The 22,504-nt window shown below is 43.5% G+C and overlaps 1 protein-coding gene across 5 annotated transcripts in view; it reads left to right on the forward strand.

Moving 5' to 3' along the window:
- The window catches only part of grid2 (glutamate receptor, ionotropic, delta 2), a 398,219-nt gene that overhangs the window by 335,892 nt on the left and 39,823 nt on the right, over window positions 1–22,504 (forward strand). For all 5 annotated transcript variants that reach the window (XR_011080199.1, XR_011080200.1, XR_011080201.1 and 2 more), the window contains exon 13: window positions 5,580–5,775. Coding sequence is in view for 2 of the 5 variants with exons in the window: in XM_068604768.1 (XP_068460869.1) it covers window positions 5,580–5,775 (196 nt within the window). In the remaining 3 variants the exon portion in view is untranslated. The remainder of the gene's footprint in view (window positions 1–5,579; window positions 5,776–22,504) is intronic.

The following is a 22,504-nucleotide window of genomic DNA, read 5'->3' on the forward strand; positions in this document are numbered from 1 at the left end:
AGCATGCCGAAGCATCCGCTATGCCCGCTAGTGCCACAGTCAATTGTGCTTCGCTTTGGAATAAACAACATTTATTTCTCTAAATCTCATCACTATTTGTCTCTCCATTTGTTTCCGTCAGTTTGTCTCTACGTCGTTCGGCTTTTCCCTCTCTTTCCTGTCTTTGGCGGACCTCTGTTCCGCATACGGTCTTTTTTTTTTCCCCCAATTCCTTTCGTCTGGTCTGTGAAATTGTGTGGGAAAAATCTATTCACTTATGTTCCTTTTCCTGCATTGTTGTAGTTGGGTTTTCACCCAAATTTGCTGTCATTAAAAAGTGCCTCCAAGTTTACCGCCTCATTCAGTATCCACTGAGCTAATTAAGGATTTCCATAAAATTTATATGCATTATCTTTAATGTGTTGACTCTTCTGGGGTCATTAGTGGCATGATTACCACCTAAACAGCAGCAGCCACATGGCCTTGGGTCTCCAAAGATGGGTGGTGGGGTGAGAAGAGAGAGGAGAGAGGGGAGAGTCCTAAAAGAAACCTTGTCATCCCAACTCAACAAAACAGTTAGATAAAGAAAGATTGCTGAGTAAGGGAAAAAAAAAGGGCGGAATCGTGAAGAATCATTCATCAGATGACACTGCAGGTGATTAGCGTGCAGTGTCATCTGATGAATACTTGATTAACATATTTCGCAGATTAGAACGAGAGCAAATGGTTTGGTGAGTAAGTGTTTGAGAGAGGGAATTAGTGAAGTATGCAGAGCAGAGAAGAAGAGAAGGCCAGAAAAGATGAAGGCATCGCTCATCTTGGTGTCTCAGTGAGCCGTCAGGACAGACGGGGTTTTTAAGTATTAATGCCCTTGTTTCATCCTGGAAATGAAATAACAAGTGAGCATTCAGAACCCTCACTGGACTATTTCACGCTTGGATGTTTTCCCCTCAATTTCAGTGTGAATCCTTTAGGAAAACAGTCAAGGATGGCGGTGAAGAGTGGCAAAGAGAGGGGAGGCAGAGAGAAACACACAAAGAGGAAGAGGGAGCGACAAAACTTTATAAAGTGGAAGTAAAAAGAGAAGGTAGGTGGAAGAAAAGATGAGACAGATTAGGATATGAAGAGAGGAGGGAGGCAGAGGTTAGGAGGGTACAAAGAGGAGGGTAGAAAAAAAACGAAAGTTGAAGGAAGCGTGGAAACGGAGAGAGAGAGAGGATGGGTTTTGGTGGTGAGTTAAGATGAGAAATGGATTTTGAAGGGCTAAAAATGTGAGAAAAGCAGGTGGTACCCGTTAGAGAGGAAAGAGATGGAGCGGAAGAATTGGTTCATGTTGGAAAAACTGAAAGACGGAAGGATAGTTTGAGGATAAAAGGCCACACAGCAGGTGTCATATGATATGGTTTATAATGATGCCGATTAAGTCAATGATGTATTGTCTGTTACATCCAAATGGGGCTTTGGTCAGCAGCTCCTTTGCTTATTTTCTGCACGTTCTCTGAAGGGCTTTATCACTTTATCGCCCTCTGTTGGTGAGAAGTTGTTATAGCAGCACTCGCTAAGGCATAGTTATGGAATAAGGACATTTACTGTCTTAACAGTAGGGTAGTAAACCTAAATATCTACTGAAGAGATAGCAACACATAATGGCGTTGCCTCCGCCTGAACAACAGTAACATATAGAAAAAACAACCCTTAGTAAAAATCTCCTCTAAATGCCTTAAGATTATGCTGCGAAAATGAATATATGGCTACGTAGGTCTCAAACTCCTTCAATATTTATGAATAGCACATATTTAAACAACGCTTCAGAAGCCCTTAAACGTAGCTAGCCTATACTCTGAAGACCATGTTCATGCTATTGTCATTACATGAGGAAGAAGAAAAACTCCTTGAGTGTTGGCTTCAGTCCGTGGCTATTGCTTGTTGTTCAAGGTTGCACAGATGTCTGCAGAGTGTCGACAGCCATTTGTAAAAAGTTAATGAACTGATCAAGGCTCTAGTGCCTTTACCCAAATTAATTTCCCTACAGACTAACAGAGCCAAGGCACTCTCAGTCTTTTGGCCTCCGAAAAAAGAAAAGTCCATCCTTTGACTCTTTGCAAATGGAATGATTTGCCTCTTAACCGATTTCTAACACATGAGGTGGCAAAGCAACCCAAGTCAATCCAGTTAAAGACTTTGTTTCGTGTGTATATATATATACAGTATATTCTCCTTAAAGGTTAGAGTTTATAAGCCTTCCTAAAAGCATTGTAAAATCAATAGCTTTCGATGGAGACAGCCAGATAACCAAATATGTGGGGACAACCGGAGATCACACACATACTGTATACACTAATTAACATGCAATCAATCTATACCTCATCTCTCTTTCCCCTCAGTGTCATGCTCTCTCTCTCTCTTTCTCTCTCTCTCTCTCTCCCTCTCTCTCTCTCACACACACTCACACACACACTTAGTATTTGTCACAGGATACATTCAGCCGCTATTCACTCCATTTACTTGCTCATTGGGCTGCTTAGGGGGAATATAATTGGTTGCAAAATGAGCTAGTATCCACACAGGAGAGAAAGGCAAGTATTTGCCAACACATACACACATGCACATATTAGATTCACACAAAACATTACCCAAAAGATAATTAAGCACATAATTCATATGCATATCTCCATTAGAGAACACACATATTAATACATTTGGAGGCAACTAATGTCTGTGTTTTGTTTTTAATTAAAATCCAGACATTTCATAGTGTTTAAATAAAAATGAATTATTGCATGCTGTCTTTGTTTTGGTCTACTTCTCCAAATTTCCCCTCTTTAAATGAAATGATGTCCATTCACATTTCCTTCAAAATACTATAGGTCATATGAAGGAAACAACAAACAAGTGCATTTTAGCAGAAGCTGTGGTATCAATCTTCAAGTCTTCCATCAACAAAATTATAACTATTGTAATTGATGTTCTGGATTTTAGAAATCTCAATGTATGAACATTGGGTCCTCTTCTCATTTAATTGTTTGTTAAACAAACTGTACGGTGAGCATTTTGGAAAGACACCGTTTGGTTTTGATACCCGCAGCACAAAATGTACACCTCTACACCATTTACAGATCGTGTTGTCCAATTTGGGAGCATTTACGGAGGTTGTGTCACCATTAAGCCGTTTTTATGTGGATTCATTTTTTGCCTCCATAAAATTTAAATTCATCTCACATTTTTCATCCGCGCTCTCCGCCTCCCACACACATACTCACACCGTTGAATAACAAGCCCAGAGTTACTACCAGTGAAACCAATTCACAATGGGGGAATCCTGGTCAAAGAGTGTGCTGACAGGCGTGTATAGTCTCAGGGGAGTAGTGGGGAGGGGAGATTATTAAGGCCAAAGATTAATTGACGGCAATAAAAGATTCATGTTCCCGGCAAAGTTCATTAAAATCTTCAAAGCTTTTTTTTTCTTCTTCTTTTAGAGCGGGTTAGAGAGATAGTTGAAGAGGGCATCAGGGAGAGAGAGAGAAGCCGCAAGAGCTGTGACCTGCCATAAAAAGTCTGAACGTGTTATCTCTCATGCCTGTGCCTGGGTGGGCAGCCTTATAATAATGCGACAGTACCTACTTAAAATCAAGCTCAGTGTCTAATCTTCTTTGTCGGTGTATTACAACTGATTAATGACGTAGGATACTGTACGCTTGCTGTTCATCATTAAGCAGGACATGTTGAGCGCTTTTGTGTAAATGTTTATTCAAAAATCTCTTAAGTCTGTCAAATCCACGGGTGGCATTGAGCAGTCATTTCAAAAACAAACAGTAATTAGTTCCTGTAATGGTTCTCCATTACATTTCTCAGCGGCCAAACTCTTTGTGAGGCAACCCAAGCACTGTTGCGTTGTAATTAACGATAGCTTGTGTATTCCCCCAGAGGTGGCAATTCATGAGTGGGGGATAGAGAGAGAGAGAAAAGACAAGAGAAACAATAAGAAACAAATAACAAAACAGAATGACTTGTGTTTATTTGTATTTATTTTGTACTTCTGATTTTCAATTTTTGAATACCTTTTTTTTGATATAGAGATAAAGCACATTTAAATCCCGCCCCCACCAGAGGGGAAAACAATTCTTCGCTCTCCATTGACTTTATATTGCGTGAAGGTGCCTCCTTGTCACTTCAGTCTGTGAGCAAACAGCAGTAAAATGCCTAAAAGCTCCTGTGTGGGATGGTGGGATGCACTACCAACAGGGTAAAGAACCCAGAACTGAGTTTTAACAAGCTGCCGAACCAAAAAAACTGAGGATGCAGGCAAAAAATGTGACGCATCGGCAGGAAGAATGTGGAAATCGGGATCGTGAAGCTTTTGTATGTAGCAAGCATTTTGTCCAAATGTCTGTTTAAGGCTAACTATATTTCTTTAACTTACGTATTTGGACAGTATGCATGCCGAGTTATAGTGAAATTTAGATAAATCAAAAAGCTATGCAGTGTTATGTCTGCAAGGGTATAGCTAACAACATTAGCTCGCAAACGCAAAGTTACGATTAGCTCGCTAACTGGTAACTTTTCACGTCACTATCTTGTATGTATAATTTTACTGATCAGCTTAACCTCTGGTAGACATAATGTGCTAAAATAATCCTTTGACATACTGATATATAATGTTCTTAGCTAGTGGCAGGCCTTGGTTGCACATTGTGCTGTTGATCGTTTTCCCCTCCTGTGGATGTAGTCTTCCGTCTATGACGGGTTTCACTGTGTGTTTTAAACTGTGTGCAGTTAGCTCGGCCATCTTGGTCAGCACTGAGAACGGAGTGAATGTTGCTGAGCAAAACAGCTTTCCACCCCCATTCTTTCTTACATTTGTTGGTCATTGCCAATTCACATTTTTCTATTTTTATTCCATGTCAATTACATGTTTTGGCCAAGTTACACTGATGGCCCATGGAGAATTTAGAGCCAAATCAATAATGTATGGGGAAGAGATAGTGTGGACCACAGTGCAGCTGGCCACTTCATGTATACTTTATGTGTAGAGTCCGATGCCCACCTCTCTCTAGGTCTAGTCAACTATCAAGGTGAGTTACCAAGAACGTAACAAAGGCTTGATCATTCACACGTCACCTCATGCAAACATAACAGTGCCAAGCCAGAAGCGCCACGGTAAGAGATTTCATCCAGGTCAATTACCCTTGGAGCTGTGTGAATAATAACACTTTTAACTGCTTGAAAAGAGAAGTGAGGTAATGTGTGGGCATGCCATCATGTTGGTTTTGGTTCATTATCATGGACGGGCAATGTACAGACAGATCAACTTTGAATGTGTTGGACAGGCTGTTCAGTCCATACGCCATGAGAGAGAGTGTTATTCTTGCAGTAGACGAGCTAGCAGTGTAGTGAAGAGTGTAGAGAGTATGCTGTTCAAAACAGGGCATTGTGACATCCATTATCATAGCCGCCAAAGAAACAGCTAAAAGCTGGCTCCAGTATCACCACAACAGAATTACCCAGGACATGAACAGAGCCCTATGTGCGACGTTGGTGCTGACCATTGAGTGATGGAAACAATGTGAACGCTAACCTTGTCACCACTTGTCTCTCCCTAGGTCTCTCCAGGACTTATCCAAGCAGACAGATTTGCCTTACGGTACGGTGCTGGACTCCGCCGTATACGACCAGGTTCGCTCCAAATCCATGAACCCCTTTGAGAGAGATCCCATGTACTCCCAGATGTGGCGGATGATTAACCGCACCGGAGGAGGAGATACTAATGTTGATGAGTCCAAAGAAGGCATCCGCAAGGTAGGTCTTTACCTTTTTAATTAGTTGTCACTTCCGAACAAAGCGGCGTTGACGCGTGTAAAATCACTGTGCGGTTAGTAAAACAATCATCGGAGTCGAATGAGTACTGTGATGGGTTTTGCATACGGAGGACCAGGTGCAGTATGGCGGCATCAACAAAGCAATTATTCATTACTCTGAGCAAAGGCTCTGCATTTAGGCCGTCATTCGTCAACATTTAATAATTGTCGACACACTTCATTTGGTTGTATTGTATAACTAGAGTAGAGTAAAGGATCACATTTTAATTTTAACTTATCAACATTTGATTATTTCTTTTTGCCCAGCTTTAGGCTAAATGTCCAAACCAATCATTAAAAACAAGTCATGTGACAAACGGACAGCACACTGTGTGCAGTTGTGGTTGTCACTAAATGTGAATAATGTCCCATTGCTTTGCTCGTGTAAAGATACCAGTAAGGTGTCCTTCAGTAGAAGCACGATTAGTTGTTCTTATGTCCTTCAATTCCAAGACTTCACCAATGGAGCAAAAGTTGTCACGCTTATTTTACCTTCTTGGTTTCTTCTTTTATTCTTCTTAGTCTTTTGCAAAACTCACACAACATAGATACACAATTGTGATAAAATGTGTATATTTTCAATCAGTGGTTCATGTTTTCATAGAAAATCGCTGACAATTGTCTGACGTTGTGTCAGTACGAGAAAGAATGTTGCGTTAGCTTGTCAACCATCACCCCTAACTCGTACTGCGTTTGATACATGCAGCACAATATGGGATTGTAATTTTTAAGTAGTAGCCTAAAAAAACAGATGGTACAGAGGCCGTACTGGCGTAGACAACCAGAGAGTGACTGACACGGTTTTTGTGTACTTTTAATGCGTTTCGTTTACAGGTGGTGTGTGCTAGTTTCCCATGAAGACAATAAATTATGTATGTATGTATATATATATACACACACACAGCTCAGCTTCATTACTGCTTTGATAGACAGCTCGCACAGCTCAGTCGGGTTGTCTGTCTTAAGATGGGATACATTTATTTAAACGATGTTAACGATACGCGGACAACACACACATGGTAAACTACTTAATTCCCTCTGTGATTACCCGGCATCATAAATATCTGACTGCTGCATCTCATTTGCATGCTGCCTCGCTTTCTGTTTGCATCGCCTCTCCTCCAGTGAGGATCTCACTTCATCCCTCCTCCCTCTAGAATATATTAGACTTGAACGAGAGCCAGCATTGGAAGCGTTGGAAGTGTTGGGAGGAATGATTAAATTGGCGGGTGGTATTTTTTAAATGATGTGATAAATGCGGCACATCACAGCATAAAAGCACACAACGATTAACTCTCGCTTACATACGTTGCTCATGGACAGAGGTGTTTACTGAGCGCAGATAACTAATGTGTCCTGATCATGCACAAGTCAGACTTTTATTGCTTCGCAGAGCCGTATGTATGTGTGTGTGTGTGTGTGTGTGTGTGTGTGTGTGTATGTGTGTTTAAATTATGAATACATACATTCTCATAACTCGACACCAGCAGCTTTATTTTTTAAGAAATATGTTTAATATATGTGCAAGTTCAGGCATCTGTTGTTTTGTTGTCGAGAATACAAATATTAAACAGAATATTACATAAATGAATTCAATCATTTTATCTTTTTTAATGCAGGGCTCACATACATTGTGCATACTTTGTATTTTAAAATTCATTTCCTAATCAATTGAAACAATTACATTGCTTTAAGTATGTAACAATCCTAAAATACTGCCACCTTGGCACATTAATATTGATGAATAAAGCTTGGTCACTATCACAGAGTAGTACAGAAGGATACTGTCCTCGCAGTGTGGACGTTGCAGGAAAGGCTGTCGAGTTCAAACCATCTTAGAAAATGTCATCATTGCAACATATGAGAAACCACTGTGTGTTTTCTTGTGATATTTACCACCACTGTTGAAACAGTATGCCGAGCCAACAAGACCAAAGTCAAACTCTGTGTAGTTTTCCACTGATTGGCTCCAAGGAGTGGTGCCAACAATCAGTTCCACCCTGTGTCTACATCCGTGACACACGGCAGCTAAAAGGTGACCGTGGTATCACTACAGCAACAGCAATTTCCAAGGGATCAGCTGAGCCTCCAGCGTGATGTGGAGCTGACAGAGTCAACGTGATGCTGTAAGTGCGCGGCCAGTGACACTGACAGACATCACGCTGGGACATGTATAGCACCGGTCGGCTGTTTGGTAGTTGACGAGCATGCTCAGACCTAATAGAGGATGATCTGAAGATTGCGTCACCTCATCCACCGCTTTAAAGGAGGATTTGCTGCACATCACGCCCGTTGATTTATCAACCCTGTACACACACACACACACATGTCAGCGTGGCGCGATTGTATTCAGCAATAGGGATGATGAATATGTAATTCACTTCAGCAAGTATGATAAAAGGCGCCACGTGTATAGCTTTAAGGGTGGATGCCTCTTTGAGTAGCCACTGACGCCGCATCCTCTGCGATGGGTAATTTGTATCAATAAGGTCGCTTCGCTGTGGCAGCAGAGTGTGAGGATGGAGGGATGATGGCAGGAGACACAGCAGGATGAAGGGCTGGTCGTAAGCAGGAGGGGAGAGGATCTGGTTTTCATGGAAACATTCTACATGACAGAGGTGACACCTCCGGCATTGCAGCAAGCACCGCACAGCAACAATGACGGAGCACGCACCACGGAGGCAGACCCTCTCTTCGAAATGTCTCTCTCTGGATTTGAAGGGTTGTTTTGTTTTTTTTTCTCCCCTGCATGTCTCTCGCTGCACCACGGAGCATTTGAAAACCTCCGCGTTACACTATCATTCTATGTTCTGACGCTGATCGATCCTTTTTTCCTTCAGAACTTTACCACCCTGTCCATACATTTCGTCTCTTTTCTTTTCCGACTCCCTTTCTATTCTCCCTCTCTGCACCCTCGGTCTCTCTGTGAGTCTCTCATTCATCGACATTGTGTTAAAGGCTACAGGGTGCACTCTAGTGGTGCACTGATGTCCGTCCCCTTCTCGGAGCTGCATTGACACAAGTGGATGTTTTCTTCCTGCTGCAGTGGCACCGTTGCCATGTTTGATTGCAGGTTTCAGCTCCAATAAATGATACCTTGTTCTGAGCCGCTTTTCACAAGGTCTGCTAAAAGAAGATTTAGAAACTAAGCCTGGCTTTTCAACACTTAACGGCTAGAAGACAATTACCTTTTTAAAAAAATCCCTCCGGTGGAGACTTTCAACTTGTTCTGATTTCTTTTCATCCTGACATATATATTTGGAAACCGGTGAACACAATACCTGGAATAGTATTTTCAAGCTGGAGGCTATTTAAAAGGCCATGATGTGATTACAGCCCCCATGAGGCAGTGAGACAGACATCTTTTGTTCACTGACTCTGTTTGATTTATTTGGATGTGTTTGTCTTCTTCCATCTCCTCCTTTTGCTTATATTTGATTCCTGCGAGGTTAAGAACCTGATATATTTTCCCCCTCAGTGTCATTCTCTCTCTCTCTCTCCTTCTCTCAGGCATTTTCTCTTTCACAATAAACCTCTAACTCCTCTCTGTCGCTGGTGCTTCCTGTGCACTATGGATTTTCTTCCTTTTCACTTTCGATCTCCCGCAGCAGAATGATATTACATGTCACAACGGGTCAGTGTCTCGGCTATCTCTGGTCCCATTCACACAAAAAGTAGATGCACGTGAACACACAGATGCACTCAGGTGTCCGGGCACCCGCACACAAATAAGACGCGTGTCCATTAGCAGCATGCCAACACATTTACTCATGCGCACTCCTTCCAAGCGGTGACACAAACACGCGCATGCAAAGTCAGCCGCGGGGTGAAGCTTGTCACATGTGTGTGCGTCTCTCCCGTCTCAGTCAATGAACAAGGCGTTCAATAAACCGAGGTGTTGCACCTCAGACGTGACATCTCATTAACTCGGTGTCACTTATACATCAAAGACGCTGCGCGCGCGGTGGGTCACTGTTTGATATAATGGCGTCTTCGTTTAAGGCGACGCGTTACTCAGCTGTGCTCTTCTTGATTTATTCTTGCACGGTCTCAAGAGGGGGGGGGGGGGGGTCTTTGTGTGTGTGTGTGTGTGTGTGTGTGTGTGAGATGTTCGGCAACCCCTTAACCGGAGGAACTCCTGACAGCTCAGCATTTGACTTGAAAAAGTAATAACTAAAATGAATTATCAATTACTTACTCTCTTAATTACTTCACCTCCCCCCCCCCAGATGCGGCTTTTAAATTACTGACACAGACATAATGGGACATGCTAATAATATGAGGCATCGTATATTTGTCCTAATAAGAGAAAGTAATGCTACCAGTGGAACATGGCGACTCCCTCGGCTAACAGGATGCATTTAAATAGGAACTGTTATGCAACCAGCCGGCTCTGCAACATCCAGTGCCGTCACGCTGTATTGTTCTGTGTTTTTGTCACATGTCCGGAGCTGTATTTCTTAATATTTAACCGGTGATCATATATATGATAGTTATTTTTTTTTGTAGCCGATGGCACAGGAGACTGTAATATATGGGAAGTTTCTCTGAGTGGTTCTGAAGTCCTCTCAATGTAGCGCACGCATGCATATACAAGCGTGGCACACACACACACACACACACACACACACACACACACACACACACACACACACACACACACACACACACACCTGACTCAGCTGATGTAAGTGTCCCAGTGTGGATGTATGACAGCTCCTCTCTGTCAGGCCTCGAGAGTCTCTAATGACTGCTGAGTGATTTTAGAGTTGAGTGGATTGCCAGTTTGAGTGATTTTCTGTCTGTGTGACTTTCTGCTGCACTGTGGGAAGGATCTACTTTAGAAAATGTGTCTTTTCCCCCACATGTCCTTGCATTGTATTTTGTCATTACCACCCAAATCTCATCTCGATGGGAGCATCTTAAAAATCATAACATTTCCTGCAACGTTAACTCAAATCAAGGGCAAGGCGGAAGTTTGGGGGAAAAAACAGTCCAGTTCATTAGCAAAGTCTCATAATACTTTGGCGGATGAATCTGGCAGCAGTGAATGTACTATCCTTCTAACCTGACCCTGAACTGATCCGCTTTCAGCTTCTTTTTCTTTCAAATTCTGTCTTTTTCACCCGCGCTATCAAGGCTGAGGAACAGGGCGAGGAAGAGGAAGAGAGGCCAGGCTGGCGTATGACGTTACATGCCTCATACATATGTACACGTACAGATTATACTCGATGGAGGACTTTCGCCTCCGCTGAAGCTCTTTTGCATTTCTGCTGTCATTCGCGGAACTCGCCTTTTCTGAACAAAAACACCTATTTCTTTGATTTGAATTTCAAATTAGTTCACGGTGCATTGCCACGCTGGAATGGATCTGACCTGCTCAGTTGATAAGGCCACACCAATCAACAGAAGCACGCAGTGTTTATTTATGTTGTTTTATCTCCAAAATTCAATCGATAAATCCTTCAGGCATGTGCTACTTTGTAAACTCATGACCTTTCTGTCAAATGGATTCAACTTCTCTGGTCGCTGGGAGTTTACTGATACTACTCCTCACGCACGTTATCAAATATTATTGATGATGGAAAAGGTATTCACTTCTCACACATATGCTATTCTGGAACAAGCCCATCGCTTCATAACTCCCTATCACCATCTGTCTCCAGAAATTATGATAAAATATACCATCATTTCTTCACATCTGCTACATTTATCTCGATACTGGAAGTAAGGCGCTGTATAATGCAAGCCTATGAGCTTTCATCAATTTAGCATAATTACTTCAGTGATGACAATGAAGATTAGGTTGATTCCTAAGATAGAGCTGTCCACTAGAGCGAATGGTAAATCAACCAAGACCTGTTTGGATCCTTTCCGCCCTGGAAGAGGCCATCACGGCACTCCTGAGGATGATTGAGACAGAGCAGGGAGAGATGAAGGGAGGTGAGGAAGATGATATGGATGGTGAATGTGCGCGAGGGGGCCGGGGAGGGGTAAATTGGGAGATTTAGTGAGGTGGAAAGAGAGATGAGGGAGGAACGAGGGACTAAAAAAGGATTGGGAATTGAGGTAGATGGGTGAAAACGGAAAAGAAGAGCAAGGAGAGGGAAGGATGGGGGGGATAGATGGAGACGCGGGGACCTGGGCAAAATAGGAAAAGAGGATTGAGGGAAGGTATTGAAGAACTAGAGGAGATTAACGAGAACAAGCGCAGAGACGGAGGAGGTGGGTGGATTTTAACACCATGTTTTATTAATACATAAATTCTTTATTTTACTATTTCTTTAATGGAGTCTTTGGCGCATTAATCAGTGGGGCTAAAAGCCATCAGAAAGAAAAAAAAAACACTCAATCAAACATGAGAGAGAGGATTTGGAGAGACAGAGAGGAGGGAAGGATTTGTTTGACTACAAATGAGGCCTCTCCTGCGCCGACAATGATGCGTTAAGTGGCCCGGGTCATATTTCCTGCTTCCAGTAAAACATAATTACTTGTAGCGTGAATTATTATTTGGACATAAGGGGCAGGAGGAGAGGGAGAAATGGAAGAAGAAAAAATAACAACGTGTGGAACGTGGATGCGTGGATGGATAGACGGACAGAAGGAAGGATGAAACAGGAAGTAGTGGCGGTGATGAAGGGAAGCAGATAGAGGAACAAGGAAGAGTAGGAAGAGTAGAAGGGAAGGCTGGTGAGAGTGATGACATGAGTGCTGGGAGGGAGAGACCACTTGATGGAGCGATGGTTGGAATGTAAAGAGAGAGAGAGAGAGAGAGAGAGAGAGAGAGAGAGAGAGAGAGAGAGAGAGAGAGAGAGAGAGAGAGAGAGAGGGAGAGAGTACGCTTTGGGAAGATGGCATTGGAAACCGTCCTCTTCATCGCCTTTCCTCCTCCTGTCCCTCCCACTCTCTGTCCACGCCTCCATCTCGCTTTCTCCCATTCCAGCTGCCATTGTCCGCGTATTCTCTCACGAACAAACAAAAAAGCGAAGGGTGTAAGTTCACGTCAATGGCGTTGCTTGAAAGGCGTCGCTTGTTGCCTGTTGCTTGTTGCCCGTCGCTCGTTGCCTGTGGCACACGGGTCGGTGTGCGATCCCAACTTAGAAAGCCTCTCCAACAACTGCTTGCCCTCTCAAAGCGCAGTCAACGAGAGATCTGTCGGCGACGGCGCGCGCACGCGGCGCGGGTGGGTCGGCGCCGGTCTCACGGTCCTTTAAGGGCCTCCCCGCCAACCAGCCATTGGTCAGGGAGTTGCCAAGGTTACGGAGCAGGGCGGCCCAGCTGTGTTCGGGTGACAGATCTCAGTGTTTGTCATTTCTCTCTCCCTCTGTTTGAGAGAGCGAGAGCGGGGTTGACTTTTCATGAACAAAGCTTTTTGGTCTCCAGGTTGCCTGAAGTCATGTAGCGAGCCCGCCAACACGCGATATCCTTCCCCTGCTTCCTCGCGCCTTTCCTTTAATCCCCTGCCTTCATTTCTTCCTTCCTCCTCTTGTGTGTTCCTGGTTTTGTTCTTTTAAAGTCATGCACTGATGCTCGCGGGGGTATTTGTGCGATGACATGGGTGCAGTTACAGCACAGCTGGGGCGAGACGCATTTCATTAGATTAAAAAAAACAACAACAATAACGTCATATGTATATGTGTTTGTCATGTATTTTATCCAACTTGAAGGAAATCTCTGCAGAGGCATAAGCTGGCTTGATATATATCTGTCACTGTGCCTGGGTATGACTGCTGCAATATCCTCTGTAATAAACCAGCTTCTGCTAAGACCAGAAAAAAAGCCTTTTTGGCCGCTGGGTTCTCTCATTTTCTATTTTCTAGTAGTGCAAATCACCCTGACAGGGAAAAGAGAATGCTCTACTCCTGCGGTGTCTGATAGCTCATTAGGATTCAACACAACAAGCCCAAACAGCAAACATATTTTTTCCTGCTGTTACAATTCTCTGCCTACGTGATGACAGTGTTTCTGCGACTCCGATTCAGATTAAGGGTTGAGCAGATTAGAAGAGTAACACAGGAGAAAGCAACGAGGGGGTCATTTACTCTACATATTAAAGAAAGGTGACGGTGAGGCTCGAGAGCCACATTGCTAATAAGGGAACGATACGAGCTACATATGAAGCACGGAGATGCATATTGATGAAAAGCACTCTTGCCAATTGGGGCGATTGATTAAAAGCTAGCATGTTTGCTCGAGAGTTGACGCATCGGGCGGGTGTCAAGAGACAGAAGAGTGGATAATAACTGTTTTCTTTGAGAACAGCTGAAAGACATAATCTATTTCTGTCGAGCTATACGTTCTGATCGTTCCATATTTAATAATGAAACTTAATTGTCTTTTGAGCCGTTTGTCTTGCCTCTGAAAGCCACAACTCAAGGATCCATCTGACACCCACACAATCGTCTTCCTCTTACTTTAAGTGTGCTTCAATTATCTTTTCCTTTTCTTCTCTTGCCCTCTCTCTCCCTCTCGATATCTGTTTTTCTCGGCCGATTTTCCCCTCGCATCTTCAGTAATTACAGCACCTAAATAGGCAATCGATGACAGTCAACGGATGAAGACTGCAATTAATGTGCGCCTTTATTGCGTTTGGGTCGGCTTATGTTTGTTTGCATTGGTGCGTGGGTGTGTGCTCTAACCTTTACAATTGACTGCGTGTGTGTGTGTCTGTGTGTGTGTGTCCCACTGTTTATGAAGGCCTGCGCGTCTTTGTTAATCTTTGTATCTTAACGCTGTGATCCTCTTCAGACAATCTTTGTTATTTTTTTCGTCCTTCAGGGACATGCTGCGATGGTTATCCGTACCCTCTTGACTTAGTGAAAGGGAGCTTCAAGTAACCAACTGCTTCAGTTTAAGGTTGCGTTCGCTTGGGCGGAGAAATCGTTCCCGTCCAGAAAGGTGTTGGCGATTGGTGCGGAGGGAATGGTTAGCAGTGAAGTGGCCTGGCGCAGGCAGGTGATCAGAGTTCACAGTTGGCACATTGTCTACAAAAAAAAGGACTTGATGCAATTCCGCTTGTGAGCTACAGCTGAGACGCAAAATTGGACACAGCTGCATAGATTGAAGGTAAAGCTTATATGTTACCTGGAAGTGAAAAACTCGTCTGATCGACCTGCTGTCTCGACGAGGGTTACACAATTGTGCTTCGTATTCATTGAAATCAGACATTATGCAGACACGCATGCAGTCGATGCAGACACATCTGGCGAAGTCTGTATTCTCCCGAGTACACTTTCGGACTGGAGCGGAGATTTCAAATTGCCTTAACAAAAGCAATCCTTGGTTTCCAGTGCCTCTGGATATGAAAATGAATATGCCCAGCAACAAAGTTTGCTTAAACCCGTACAGTATACACACACAGTACAGTATATCAGTGCACGTTTATGTGCAGCCCCTGTAGCAAACAATCGTACTGTTTAAATCCCCGCGCTTGGTCGGGGAAAGCTTTAAACTTTACAGTGCAAAAGAAAGCCCTCAACCTGTTCCAACCTGTTTCACATTCATTACTTGATCTGGAGCCGAACAAAGTAGGAGAAGCGAAAATGCCGTATTTCAATTTCCACTTGTCCTGCTTGAATTATTATTCATTGCTCGAAAGAAACAGAGCTAGTTTTGCCAAACACAAAAAGGCTCCCTTTGGAGACTGTAAATGACCTCTGATTTCAAAAATGTGGAGGTCAACTACATGTGTGTGGGGCCAGATGTTCTCTCAGCAGACATCGTGGACTAACACATTAGTTTGGCCAAATATTAATGTTATTTTGTTGAGCATTATGCTGCATTAGTTATATTTGAACTAGACAGTGGGCTTTTCTTCATGGAAAAGAAATGTGTTGTTGTTCTCCCAACTCACTTTGCTTACAGTTTGATTGACAGGTGGTTCATTCAATCAATTTTTAATGTACCGGCCCTTTTCTAAACAGTTTCCACTTACTTCTTCCATGTCCTGTGGTCCTATGTGTTATCCCTTCATGTGCTGGATGCTGTCTTGGCTAAAGTCACTTCTAATTGAGGTTTTAATGTCAATCCGAGTAAAATAAAGGTGAGATATATTTGGAGGTTGGAATCCCACTGCCTACTCGTTCGAAGCTTTTCAGGTACGATCGTCACACGTAGGTGAGTGTTTCTAAATGCTTTTAGAAACAGGAGGTCTTCAACAATCTGCATGACAACAGATTGAGCAGAAAGTCAGTACATGTGCTGGGGTTTGTGGCGTCAGTGTGTGAGGTATTTTTAGTTGACTTTTATTTTCGCTGCTCAGCCGTGATGATTTTTCCGAGGTTGAGTCTGACCTAATCATGCTGCTCATTACGCATTCTGTATGATTTAAAAGCATTCATTTGACTCTGATTACTCTGACTTCTCTTGCCTAATAATAGACCACCAATGAGAGCTTCGTGGTCATAATGATATCACTCACAACCTTAACGAGACAACTAACCTTAATGAGCCAGAGAAGAAGGGGAGATGGCCAATTATTGCTGGAAAAATCATCTCACAAACGGGGGGTTTCGGAAAATGAGCAGACAAAAAATAAAAGCGGCGGCATTACCTGAAAAACAACGAGGTATGCATTACAGATTATTACTTTCCTAAGATTTACAAAGTCATAATTTGGGTGGGAGGCCTCGATTCCGAACGAGCTGTTTGTTATGTAATTAATTATGTTAAGGCAAAAGATGTTTTTTAAAAACATGTGTAGGCCTGTCGGAGATTACATTGCTCTAAAAGATTGCTTGAGAGGAACAAGGGGGGTTGAGCACAAAAGCAATTAGGCCAATAGAAACCCAAAGAGCAAAGTTGCTAAACTTTGACAACGTATTAATCAAAGGGCCAAATGTCCCTGCTGGAAGAAAAAAAACCTTTTTAAGCACATTTTTCATCTGCCTGGTCTGCGTGATGTCTCGCCTGCTCCGCGACCTAAAGCTAACCATTAGATAACTTTTTCAATTCCAAGATAAAAAAAATGAAAAAGAACAGTGGACGATGAATCACTGCAACTCCCCTGCGTTTTGTTTTGAGGAGGAAGTTCAATTACTGGATTGTAGATAAATTAGGGGGACAAAGAAGGAAGCGGAGGGTTTTTTAAAAAAAAAAGAAAAAGACACAGAAAACATGAAATAAATCGTTTTGGTGCCGGAATATCTGGTTACAATTGACCCCTTTTTCTCATCCTCGTCATCCTCAGCCAATTCCATTTGTCATTCTTTCCTGGATGAAATGAAATTGTCTCCTTCTGTGTTTCCTCAGCCTTCCTCTTCTCCCTGCTTCCTTGTTTCTCTCACCCTTTTCCTTCATGCCACACCCTCTTATTTCTGTTCCATGCATGTCATTATTTTGACTTCATTCCTTATTCCCCTCTACTCCGTTTTGTTTCTCCTTCTTTGTTTTCATCACGAACTCTATTCCCTACTCTTTCCCTTCCTTCATTACCTGCCCGTTTTGCTCTTCTGCGTCTGGCCAATATCAAGGTGTTTTCACATCCGTCCTCCCAGTTTCTCTCTCTCGTCTCACTCCATCTCTCCCCACTGTCCTCTCATTTTCATGCGGCCTGCTGGGCAGCCATGCTCTGCGTCTTTATCTCTGTCTGTGGGAGAGGAGGCAGCCTAGTGCCAGCAACTAATGGACTTTTAAAAAACACAGACAGCCATGCATCACAGTCCGGAGAACTAGGGAGCGAGGGAGGAAGGATTTGGAGTGAAGCCGAAAGGGAGAGTGGTTTTTCCGAGAGAGATGGAGGCAGATGTACGAGGGAAAGAGTTGTAGGGAAGGAAAAGTTCAACTTCGATGTTCCTCTGAAAGTAACACAAGGTACCAATGTCTGTGAGAGCAGTCATCGGTAATGAGATCTGCAATTCATTGTCATTCTTATGAAGATGTAATGCTGCTCAACACTTCCCATTATTTACCCTCACAGCCTCATCAGCCTGGATCAGCATGGCCACGCAAACACGAAGGAGCTTGGGAAAATCCTAATATTCAGCGCTGATGCGTGTCGTTGAAAAGTCGCAAGTCATTCGAGAATTGCAGCGGCTCGAAGAGAATAAAGAGAAAGAAAGGAGTTTGAGAGTAAAAGTGAATAAATTTCACATTTCAAAGATTGTTGAAGTTAAACATATTTGATGAAATGTGTGGAGGAGGCAGCAGTAAATCAATCCAGCTACTTTCTATTCTTCTTTGTTTGGGTATAGAGAGATTAAGCTTGACGAAGGCCGTCTCACACCAGCAAACAATATTTAATTAAGAGCCCAAATTAAGTAATCTATACGGACAAATTATTAAATTGGGGGCACAAATTACTAAAGATTGTATTCATTGGTTTCCAGGATGACACCTCCCAGGCTCTGTAGGGACATATTATTGCGTATAGGGACTATGCCTGCGTTCCTTAATGCTTACCAGTGCAGTACAGACAAAATGACTTCTTTTAAATGTGTATTATTTTACTCTCTCTTCTTCTGTGTTTATTCCTACACAGACTCAAACACTTCAGGCTGCCATTCACACAATTTTCACATAGGAGGAATTTGCCTTGGTCGTTATTTACGCTAAAGTGAAGTAGACTACTTCTTACAAAATGGAGAAAAGGCTAATTGTTAATGTTAGCGACTCCCCTGTCATAACAATGAGAAAAGAGAGGTGTGAAAAATGAACTAATGGTGTTTACCACATGATAGGGAGCACGTCGAGTGCCTCTCAACGGCCCTCAGCGTGGCGGGAGCCTGAGCTAGCGTCTCGTTAGCTCACGAGGCTAACTTCGCTAACAGTGATATTATGTAAATATATGTTTACAGAGCAGATGTTGTTTACTGCTATATCAATGTTGAGAAGGTTCTATATTGCTCCTTTTTTTTTGTCTACGAGGAAAAATAAAGGCTTGATCAGAGCTCGATTATTTAAAAGAAGTGCTTCACCTTAAACACTCATCAGGCTCATCAGAAGCATGCGTGAGCGTGCTCCTCCGAGTCTGTATGTGTGAACAAAGGGTGAAAGCTAAAAATATCATATGCATCTGAAACTGTGTAGCACCAATTCCACCTACCCGAAACGTGGAAGTAGCTCATGAAAAGATGTGAGAGATCCATTGGGGGTATTACCAAATTGGTGAATATTAATAGGGACTCAGTAAGAAATGAAAGATTTGCACTTTGTGCGCCCCAAGAAAAAGAGCCTAAATAGAACAGCGTCTTCAGTTGAAGCCCTGCTCACACAGCACCACATCGGCAAAACTTTTCTTAGAAGCCCAGTAACGCAAACTCTTGCCATCTAGAAAAACATTATCATATATATATATATATTTTTTTTAATTATGCAGCTTTAATCAGTGCATCTGCACTTCAAATAGTGAGGTGGTTTTTTTCCTGTTTTAGAGAGCTAATCACACAACATAATGATCTCCGCTCCATTTCAAATTGTTAGGCTGTGGTCCATGTTGAATAACAGCAGGGTTTCTTCATTTGAGGGGCACCTCTGGACAAAGAAAAGGAGAGAGAGAGAGAGAGAGAGAGAGAGAGAGAGAGAGAGAGAGAGAGAGAGAGAGAGAGAGAGAGAGAGAGAACTGTTGTTTCTTTAGGCCTAAAGGAGGCGTAAAAATCTTTGGCGTCTGGGTCACATCGCAAGAATCCCAAGCATGCATCCACACAGTCGCACAGACACACACTGTTTATTAGTCTGTAAGACAACACAGAGTCATGACCTCTACCTGCAAAGGAAGACGGAGTTCGGGGGACTCTCTCTCTCTCTCGCTCTCTTTCTCACACACACACACACACACACACACACACACACACACAGGGACTTGCATAGTCGTTGCAGCAGAAATCATTTCCACACTGCGCTCTGCCGCTTTATTGGGCTCCATGTGGTGAGGGAGACATTGAAATGTATCTGTAATGGCCAAGTGCAGACCTGCAACAGCAAACTCATTCCCAGTCTCACGGCCAACTCCATCAAACTGCAAGGCATGCCTCCCCCGAGCCGATACCTGCATCCTGTGAGTGAAGAAAGTGCCCGCGGAAACATTCAGCTCAGGTCTGAGTTGAACTCCGGGGCAGACTTCTGTGAACCATGCTCACAAGTCAATTCCTCCTGGGTAATCTGGTGTCTGATCTTCCCTCTACGTCTGACAGGTGGTGATGTTGACTGAATGAGTAAAGACACGCCAAAGCTTTGCGCTCAGCCTCGGTGTTTACACATGTTTACCTATGCAAGAGTGACTGGAATGCTTTCGGGGGGGTCAATGGTAACATCAGCGTCGGGCCGTGGATGGTGAATAAAGAGCGGTCAGGCAGTGGGACTGCAGCAGATGCTTTAGACACATATACGGGACCAATGGGACTGTGTGAACATCGAACACTCACTTTAGAAAACACCAGCTGTTCATTCATTTTCCGTGAGCGCGGCTGTGGAAGTGCTCAAATTAAAACGGAGCGACTGTGAAATATTTCCGCGTAGCGTGTCAGTCAGCCCGCTAACGGATAGCGAGGTTTCCTCTCGGTGATGGCAGATCTCATTAACATTCATTTGCTTCAACCCCACATTTTGCAGGTCCGACAGGTGGAATTTATTCCGAAAATCCAAATTATTTTAGGATAAAGAGCGACTGTTGTGCAGGGGAGAGAAAAAAAAAAAGTCACTCTGTTTAATTAGCCCTGGGAGTAGATGCAGCTGAAGGACTGATGGTGTGAGAGCACTCGTGCACCTAAATATGTGAGCTGTGAAAGCATCTGAGTGTATCAGTCATCATTTTCTCTGCTTGCCTTCATAAGCATGTGTTTCCCATGGTTCCAATTAAAAAAATCCCCCAAATCAGACTGTATTGCTTCCGTATCAACATATATATACACACACACATAAGCGATGGGATTATTTGAGGCTATCAAAACGTGCTCTGCGGTGCCCACACACACACAATCCATTTGCCAGTGTGTGCCAGTGTTTTCCCCAGCAATTATCCCTCGGTGGTGAGAGGAGGGCCTTTGACATCGCACTATTTGGCACAAAAACTCACCACTGAAACCATTGCTAATGAACTTAATTAAGGAGGCCTGGCAGCTTCCTACCAGTGGATCCCAGTCTGCAACAGATGCATTTAATCAGGCCGACACGTCCTCAAAACACGCTCCGGCATCAGAGGTGTTAATTTAGCAGAAGACATTCGGGAGCCTGTCTTGAATCTGAAGGTCGCGGAAGGGTTAACCCCGATGACGGCGAAGTGGTGTGCTGCGCTTTGAGTTGTTTTTTTTTTTCCTCTCTCGACGATCTCTGAGGTGCTCTGGAGTGGTTCGCGTCCGCCTGCAACGCACCGGTCATAAAGGCCGCGGTTCATCTTTGTGGAACTTGCCCCTGCCCTCCGAGTCAGCATCGAGCCTTTCCTCCAAGTGGATGATTTCATTTATCGAAGCTGAGCTGTCTCACAAGGGTGTAATTGTGAAACGTAACGCAGCGCGACAATCCTACGTAACCTTTGTTCCACGAGGAGAGAAAAGGGTTTTAAGTCAAGTGCAGTGGCTGTTGAGATGCGGTTGACTGTGTCAGTTAAGACAGCCGCCAAGCAGATTTCCTCCTCGGGGTGTCTTGTTTCATTCGCCTTGACATGCCCGCGCGGGGCTCAGTAATCTGGGACGACCTTGACGTCAGTCAATGATCCTCCACATTGAGAGGAGCAAGGTGGCGGACACGGTTCACTCATTTAAGGTGTCCACTGAACTTGATTGAGTGGACGGGGACGAAGGGGCAGCCCCATTTAAGCAGGACCTGCTCATTGAGAAGCGGACGAAGGACAGACGGAGGGATGGACGCACGTTATGTGCTCGCTTTTCTGTCTGGCCGACTTCGAGGATCATGCTAAAGCATTACAAAGACACGCAAGCTAGAACGACACACGTAGTTCTCGCATACAGTAGTAGGGATAGTTGTGGAGGGAGTGTGTGGTATTACTGAAGGAAGAGGGAAAGCGAAAAAAAAAAAAAAGGTAGTCACAAAGAACAAATGCAAACCGGCACAAAAGTGAGAGGGAAGGAAAGCTCTCCGGATTGTTGTAATTTTGGTTTTTCAACTTGAAAGCATCCACATGTGCATTGCATGAAAATAGAGGCGCTGAGGAGAGATCTTGGACGCTGTCGTGGTTTTGCGTTTCATCACTTGAAGATCACGCTTGATAGTATCAATGCAGACTCGTCCAGGTGTGAGCATCGAGCTTATGATTCGGAGATAAAGCTTCACTCACATGTTCAACGTCTCTTTCTGCAAGTCTCATCATACTTTTCTGCTTCTTTTTTCTTTTCTTTCGCATTTACCTTGCTCTCACGTCGGTCTCGCTCTGTCACCATCTGTGTCTGTCACGAACAGATTTCATGTCGTTTCTTCTCTCGCTTTCAATCTGTTTATTTTCCCGCAAGCTTTCCCTTTTCTTGGCCGCCCTTTTGTTTTTTAAAGACGTGATCAAAGAAAAAAAACCAAATATATAAATATAATGCGTGATAAAGGGGTTCATTTTGCAATGTTTGCTATCCTTGGTATTTCAAAAACATTTGCTCTACTTTGGCTCATCTGCTGGTTTGTTTGCATGTTTGTTTTACTTGGTTGAGAACAAATGTTAGGTGATAGACCACCTGCTGTCACAAAGGCACGCCTCCTAGTCGTTCTCTGTATGTTTCTTTGCTTGTTGG

The sequence above is a fragment of the Clinocottus analis genome, unplaced genomic scaffold (genome assembly GCF_023055335.1).
Source record: "Clinocottus analis isolate CAN_PGR_092001 unplaced genomic scaffold, fCliAna1.0.p SCAF_7, whole genome shotgun sequence".
NCBI classification, from domain to species: Eukaryota; Metazoa; Chordata; class Actinopteri; order Perciformes; family Cottidae; genus Clinocottus; species Clinocottus analis.